The 8,146-nt window shown below is 39.8% G+C and overlaps 2 protein-coding genes across 2 annotated transcripts; one reads left to right on the forward strand and one right to left on the reverse strand.

The window, feature by feature from the left end:
* Positions 1-1,538: 1,538 nt before the first annotated feature.
* LOC113493026 lies at positions 1,539-3,074 on the forward strand. Its single transcript, XM_026870800.1, has 2 exons — positions 1,539-2,422; positions 3,017-3,074. The coding sequence occupies exons 1-2, from the start codon at positions 1,539-1,541 to the stop codon at positions 3,072-3,074; spliced, it is 942 nt and encodes a 313-aa protein (XP_026726601.1).
* Positions 3,075-6,051: 2,977 nt separating this feature from the next.
* Positions 6,052-7,615, reverse strand: LOC113492782 (probable histone-lysine N-methyltransferase set-23). Its single transcript, XM_026870459.1, has one exon. It carries the CDS (start codon positions 7,297-7,299, stop codon positions 6,499-6,501), a length of 801 nt encoding a protein of 266 aa, XP_026726260.1. The 5' UTR covers positions 7,300-7,615; the 3' UTR covers positions 6,052-6,498.
* Between the last annotated feature and the right edge of the window lie 531 nt (positions 7,616-8,146).

Here is an 8,146-nt window from a genome sequence, read left to right on the forward strand (position 1 = left end):
TAACAAAGCTAATTTTTGTTATTAAAATAAGTCGCGAGAAAAAGCTGGTCCTTAACTACTTTTTGTTTTGTACCGAAGCTAAGGTACCTGGTACAGACGACGCCGACGTAAATACTTTTTTCGTCGGTACCTGACGGTGAAGTAACGTTGAACACCGATAAGGAAAACATTGATAAAATCTCGAATGTTACTGGAAATAACATATTAACTTATTTAAAATCTTTAAGAATATTCAAGTGGAATCAGAGTTCAAATTAACTAAGGAAAAATATTCAGACAAGGATAAGCATCTATCTAAGCGCATCTTGAAAGTGTCGGCACGGATTTACTTTGACTGTTGTTTTCAAGGTATTGTCAATTACTAATGGAATCACCTTTTAAAGTAAGATTATTTCTGTAGAGACGCTACTCTAGGTCGGTTACCCTGGCTTGTCGATTCCACAACTGCAACGGAAGGTGGTAGACAGCGTTGCCAGACGTCCCGATTTTAGCGGGATGTCCCGATTTTTATATCAAATTTTAATGTCCCGCGCGGGACAGGCTCGGTCCCGCTTTTCGGAGAGAACTTGACTGTACGCCTATCGTAGGATTCAGACAGACTATTGTAGCGTGGTTCACGGTCGCCCGGGGTGGATTCACTCCAAATACTAATCTAAATAAAGCTCGATAGATTTTTCGCGGAGTTAAGTTACACTTGTTTGCTTTTGTTGTTCGCGCGCGTAACATCGAACTTCAAACATCAACTTTACTATGTCTCATGGTTTACTACGTATCATGGTCACGGGCAGTCTGCCCGTGACCATGATACGTCGGGAACTAAAATCAAACATTAAACCGCGATAAAATCCGTAAAAGTAGTTTCATTTCAATGTCTAACATTCGCGTAAACCTAAGAAACCACTAGGTACTAGCGTTTATTATAAGTCCAAATAACTCCAAAGTCCGAAACCTACGCTACGCTAATATTAAACCCGTTATCATTAAAAAAAACGGTAATTAACAGGTTTATTTTATATTCATCGAACATCGAACTTTTAATATTTAATTTTGTTAAATATTTATTTGTCAATCAAGTAAATAATCACTTATAAAACTGTTATTCGTACACTGGCTTATTTATGAAACAGTGAGTGCAATAATCCATTAACTGATTCTTTTTCAATCCCCGAATTATTCCTTATATTTGTAGTATCTTGAGGCCAGAAACATTTTACTTTAGGTGTTGGCTATAGGCATAGCCAATTCAAACACTTTAGTAAAAACTTGGATCACAGGGCCGGATTTAGGGGAGGGCAACCGGGGCGAAAGCCCGGGGGCCACCACAAGCAAGCTTGGCCTCCACAATAAAGATTTCGGAATAAAAAAAACTTTCAAATTTCAACTAGTAAACAATTGTTCCTTTGATATTTTTTTTTCGCTATTACCTTTACCTACAGCCATTTTTTACCTACAATTTTTTTCAGTTTATTAGGAAAATCCACTCCTTTGTTACCCTGAGGCCTCCGGACCTCGTCCAGGTGGTTGTAGGTCGCATCCGGATGCTCGGCTTGGACGTGGCTCTGGGGAAAACCGAAGCTCTGATGTTGCACGGCCCCCGGAGCCAACCCCAGATGGACACGTGCCTGACAGTGGAGGACGCAAGGATCCCACTGTCGGGCACGATGAAGTATCTCGGCCTGGTCCTCGACGGACGGATGAGCTTCCGGGAGCATTTTAAGCGGCTGGCACCAAGGCTCCAAGTCGCCGCAGCCGCTCTCGGAAGGCTCCTGCCGAACGTCGGGGGCCCAGACGTTGGGTGTCGCCGGCTTTACGCAGGGGTCATTAGGTCGATGGCCCTGTACGGCGCACCCATATGGTGCGGTAGTTTAACGCCTAGGAACAGGGCGGTTCTGCTTGGTGCACAGCGGGTGGTTACCAACAGGATCGTCCGGGCCTACCGCACCGTCGGACGTGAGGCATCGTGCGCCTTGGCGGGAATCCCGCCCTGGGATTTGGATGCGAGTGTGCTAGCGGACCTATACACCCGCTGCACTGCGCTCCGGTCTCGGGGCATCGAACCCTCGCCGGGGCAGCGTGAGACCTGGCGCAGACAAGCCCGCCTCGTCGCATTCCGAAATTGGGAACTAAGGCTCGCCAATCCGACGGCGGGGCGGGCTACGCTGGAGGCAATCCGCCCACATCTCCAACAGTGGGTGGAGAGGCGGTACGGTGTTTTGACGTACCGCCTCACGCAGATGCTGACCGGACACGGTGCCTTCGGGCACTACCTGTTTCGGGTGGCCCGAAGGGAGGTCACCACAGTGTGTCATCAGTGCGGTGACGCGGATGACACCGCACTTCACACACTGGCCGCATGTCCGGTCTTTGCGGAGCCTCGCGCCGAACTTGTGTCTGCGCTGGGTGGAGTGGACGTCGCCGAGTTGTCGGCTGTCATCGCTGCAGCGATCGGCAGCCGGGCGGCGTGGGATGCATTGGCCTCCTTCTGTGAAACAGTGATGTCACAGAAGGAGGCGGCGGAGCGCGTTCGGGAAACTGACCCCAGCGCGCCCGCCATACGCCGACGTCGAGTGGGGCGGCGCAGAGCCGCGCATGAGCGCGCTCTCCCGCCCTAACTAGGGTTCTGGGCGACGGCACGGGGGTGTCTGTCGTCCGAGTATATTACCCACGGCGGCGGTCCCAATATGAGGCGAGGAGGCCGACGCTCTTTACACGTCGGCCTCCACACAACACAAGAAAGTGACCTACCGGCCCACATTACTGGCCGGTGGAAGCCCGCGGTCGGTGTATGAAGGATTGCAACGCATTGCCATACACCGACACAAAAACGCGGATGACGTAGCACGGCGGTTCAGGTTTAGTCAGTAAAAGTCTGACACTACCCATTTTCTCCCCCGAGGGAGTGGGTGTCCATGAGGATTCCCCCGCCTAAACAAAAAAAAAAAAAAAAAGGCCTCCGGACCTCTAAATCCGGCCCTGTTGGAGAGGAATTTTCTGTATAAAAATTACATATTCGTAGTTCAAATGTGATCGGCGACTGCTGCGGTAGTATAGTTGTTAACGTTTTGAGTGGATAAGCGCTCTGTGTCACTTGCATTCAGAGCCCGTTAACATACACGTTATGGTAATATACGTAGGCTGTTTCAGGGTCATCTCTACATTATCTATCTCGGTACTTACATCTGTTTAAGACACTGCATTTTTATTTTTACATTTCATTGTCGCTATAATAACCAGCTTTCACCTTATGCATATCCGATTATATACGTACCTAATTAACTGTGGTACATCTCTGATGTTGAGAAGCACGTTAAATTGTAGGATTCAACTGTTATTCCTACATCTTTAACAGTCGCTAAGGGGTATCGTGTTGTCTAGGTAACTGGGTAGAGGAAGTCAGATAGGCTGTCGCTCCTTGTAAAACACTGTTACCTACTTAGCTGAATCCGGTTAGACTGGAAGCCGATCCCAACATAGTTGGGAAAAGGCTAGGCCCATGACATCTCTAATGTTGAATTTTAGTAGGTATTTCGAAAATTTCCTAAGCGTGTTTACCCGGAGTGAACAGTCAAGCTCTGCGCGACTCTGGATGGAGGTTTACATTATTATTGACGGGTATTCGGGATTTTAAAACGAAAATGTGAAATCATTTGTGGTAGAAATTATAGTGAACAATTTATCAGGTGATTAGATTTTTATAGTTCGCGGTAAGACATTAGTTTACGGCTTATCTTAACGAGCCATTCTGAATACCATATTAAGAGGAAAATGATTTTTATTAATAATGACAGCAATGATTGTTGAAAATAAACAAATTGGTTCCTATGAATTCGATTTGAATTGACGTCAGAGCACTGTTGATTGAGTATCGTGTTAATGTGTTACATCCGTAAAACTGGGATAGGGAAAATTGTTTATACGTCACACTCTGCTCTTAACTTTCTAGAAGAAAATATGTACCTACATACCAGGATGAGATTCTTAAGGATGATTAAAAGGGAGTCCAGAGAAGTAGTGGCAACTTAACTTTAAGTTCTAAACTTTGAAGTATCATTGTTGCTCAAAAACTCTTTTATGTATTTTTTTTTTTTTACAAACATACAAATCGCGCGCTCAAAGACACCAAGACTCAGAACAAGCATTCGTGGATCACACAAATATGCCTGTCCTACGCGGGGATCGAACCCGCGACACGACGCGCACAGTGGGTTTGGCGTGGTGACCTCAAGCACTCGGCTATCCGTGCCGTCAAGTACCTCTTAGTATCCTTTATGACCGAGAAACCTGTAGTCACTATTTTCCCGAATATCATGGACCCTTTTCTTACGAAGGGTTCCCTGGATATTTTGTTTTTATTATGATATATTTTTTTAGAAAGGCCATGTATTCCCATTTTACTTAACTTATGGGCCAACCGATCACACTTTCATGTACGGGAAATGTGATCAGGAAATGGGGAAAATATGGGATGAATATAACATACCAAAAACACACATTTACATAAGAAAATGAATAATAGATATATATACCATACATAACCGAATAAAACACGATTGAGTAATAAGGGTGAATGCTGAGATAACGAGGTCAGTACAATATGTGCAAAGGTACATAAGGTACCTAATACCTGAAAAAATTGTAGGGATTCTTATACAGGGTGTCCCAAAACTCAACGATAATCTGAGACCGGATGAAAGGCCAAGTGATAACAGATCAGGGAAAAAAAAATCTGTTTCTATTTAAAAAAAAAAAAAATTTTTTTTCATTGCAATAGTTTATAGTTTCGAATAATGGAATCGTTAATGAAGATCCCGGAATTAAAATACTCACAGCGAAATTGTCACATTGGTGATCACAAGACTTAAAAATGCGACGAGGGATGTCGAATTTCAACTTTTTAAATGTCTCTTATCGCTGAACTGAGTGATATGTTTTTTTTTTATATTTTTCCCTGATCTGTTATCACTTGGCCTTTCATCCGGTCTCAGATATCGTTGAGTTTTAGGACACCCTGTATAATCATGAAAGCCATGTATTTCCTGGATCTAGTTTATGTTTTTTCTGTGCGCGCTAGGTGCGTTATTAGTAATAAGCGTATTAGCCACAGTCATAAAAAACTTACAATACACTAACCTTATTATCTCAAGATGTATTGCTTGTGATTACAGTCCATATTGATGCTGTGATTTCGGATTCATACTATACTACCCACCCCATCGATCTCTTTGCCAGAGACTTAGCGTTGCTTGTAATGCATGTACCCTTGACGCATTTACACAGCGAATTTCAATTATAATTAATTTATTTCAATAATTATCTATACTATACTCTATTTACTTATACTACTAATATATAAAGCTGAAGAGTTTGTTTGTTTGAACGAAACTCAGGAACTACTGGTTCAAATTGAAAAAATAATTTCGTGTTGAATAGACCATTCATCGAGGAAGGTTTTAGGCTATAAACCATCAGGCTGCAACTAAAGAAAATACAATGGAAAATGTGGAAAAAACAGGGAAAATTATTCATCTTCGAGGGCTTCCGTTCAAAAATACCTAACTTATATCTTCTAACCACGCGGACGAAGTCGCGAGCAACAGATAAAAATATATAAAGAATCCAGGCACAGACAGCCCAAAATGTTTGTGGCAAAACATCTTAAGCAGAACTCTCACATGACAATAGGATTTCCGCATCCCATTTTTCCACCACCAAGTATGATATTTGACGAAAAAAGTTTAGTTCGTCAGGCGGACTTCCAAAATAATTTAAGAACGATTTTTTCTTTTATCTCGTAATGGTCTAAAAGCCCGAGGTCGCCAGACCAACGTTATTTTATATAAGCTTAAACTTTGTCAGCAGCTGCTCCCAACCTAGCGATGTTTCACTGCAGTGAGTTTGCAAGAACAAAAAATTGTACTTTGTGGTTATCAACTTTTTTTGGCAATGTTAATAAATTGCCAACGCCTAACATGGGATGATCTAATTAAAATTAAAAACGGAGGGACAATTTTGGTCATTAACATTATCATAATAATTTATTTTACAATACATAGCTAGGTTTACATGTTTGTATTGTATTTTTTTCACTTAAACTAATGAATTTTATAAGTAAAAAGTAGATGAGTAATTAGAGTTAATGTGGAACTAATTGCCTATATACATTTTGTTTATTTAAAGTGCGTAATTTAAGAGTACATCGCCGGCTAACTCTTACAGAAGAAGTCATTTTTTATAAAAACTAAAACGGAACAAATTATGTATTATAGATATATCGATAGAACAAATTTAATATGGATCCAATTATTTAATGTATTCGTTAAAACACTGGGCATGGTCAATCGCTAGGTAGGGACATGTCACAAACAGACAGACAAGCAAATGGAAAGGGTTCTTAAGTATAATAAAAAAATGAAAACTTGTTATTCTTTATTTACACAATATTTACATTTCATATATAAGACACTCGCATATAATACATTATATCACAGTTTACTCTGGTCAGTAACTATGAAAAGGCATAAAACCAATACAATTTTTACTTTTACACAAACACTTAGTCCGGTCAATTGAATTCTGTTTGTTAACTTCATCATTTATACCATAATTAAATGTTATTTCTTCATTAGCTTCAATATCATTACTAGAAAATATCGCTAATTTGGGAATCGGGCTCCCACATCTCACTGGTGTAACTATACAGTTAGGCTCACAGCTATGATTGATATATCTGCCTACATTGCCAAAGACAGCAGGGTCCACAATTGTTACAATAGGCTGCCTTTCACTGGACAGTTCTCTTAGACAAAATATATAATTACTCTTTCCTAAAGTCTTATTATTTTGATGCCTCACAGTAGCTTGTTTAGTAGTTATAAGTTCACCCGCATATTCACATATAAATGTTCCGGAAGGAATAAAAGTTGTGGTGAACAAACCATACCCTTTATCACAACTTCTGATTTCCAAGCTCACAGCTGGGCCAGTCTGTACAACCCTATTACTGCAGACTACAGAACAGGAACAATTGTCATTGCACTCAATGATACAGGAATTTGTTTTAGGAATTAATTTGAACTTTTTCTGTCCATCTGAACAGTATGTAAGATAGTTTTGCCCACCAGATGACTGAAGGCATTGACATGATAAAGAACAAATCCCATTGCAATTGCAAGATTCTTTCAGCAAAGAATTAAAATTATTAAGTAATTGCTCATATTCATCACTATCTTCAAATGGCCCGATTATATTTTCTGTGATATAAAACACATCTGTGTCTACGTGTGTATAATTGTCATTCATTTTAAGTAACACGTAATTTTTTGTTTAAGCAAGGAACTTAGAATTATACAACTATTTGAGTCAAAATAAACACTGGTTGTTAGTGTTGATATTATTTCTTATATGTTCAAAATCATCAGGTAAAATCTTCAAGACTCATATTATTTTGTAAAGTTTGTTTTGTACTTAAGTCAATAAAACTGTTAAAGGCTACTAATTATTTCATTCCCAAAATAAGAAAGGCTATTCTGAGTTTTTGACACGAACGTAGACACGATTGATTCTGACTTGGTCACTTTTCTGTCAAAACTAAACTCATCTGTCATTTTTACACGAAATTGCCATACTACAAATTTCATTGGGTTGTTCCACCTCTAGTATTACTAAAATGGTTTTGAAACGTCTCACTCCTATTCACTAAAAATAAAGATATTCGTGGCAATTTCAATAATTTAGCTTTTTTTTCAATCATAAAGTTCTTACCGATAAGCAAAAATTACTAGTTTTACAACTAGAAATAAAGGGAAAAATATATATTAAATTAATATTTTACTTATTTTTAAAATGTGGTTAATATTTTTGGTGCGTGTGTTAATATTTTATTTTTAAATTAAACATTTTTGTAGACCTGAAAATAAATCAGCAATAGACTGATAGAGGGTAATTTCGATGCATGGCAAACAGTAATATAATATTGGTTGATGTCAGTAGTAAAGTCACGATTACTGTTATTTCTATAAGATATATATATACCCATGCACTAGCTGTCCCAGAAAACGTTGTTTTGCGATTCACATTAGTGTTAGGGAATAAAAAATTTAGAGGTATGAAAAATAGTTATTGTATAGACTACCTATTCGCAGATCTT

This window comes from Trichoplusia ni, chromosome 4, assembly GCF_003590095.1.
Source record: "Trichoplusia ni isolate ovarian cell line Hi5 chromosome 4, tn1, whole genome shotgun sequence".
NCBI classification, from domain to species: Eukaryota; Metazoa; Arthropoda; class Insecta; order Lepidoptera; family Noctuidae; genus Trichoplusia; species Trichoplusia ni.

Coding starts and splice junctions, on each gene's coding strand:
- LOC113493026 (XM_026870800.1), top strand. CDS start 1,539: ATGCTCGGCTTGGACGTGGCTCTGGGGAAAACCGAAGCTCTGATGTTG. Junction 2,423..3,016: donor GGAGTGGACGTCGCCGAGTT/GTCGGCTGTCAT, acceptor ACATATTCGTAG/TTCAAATGTGATCGGCGACT.
- LOC113492782 (XM_026870459.1), bottom strand. CDS start 7,299: ATGAATGACAATTATACACACGTAGACACAGATGTGTTTTATATCACA.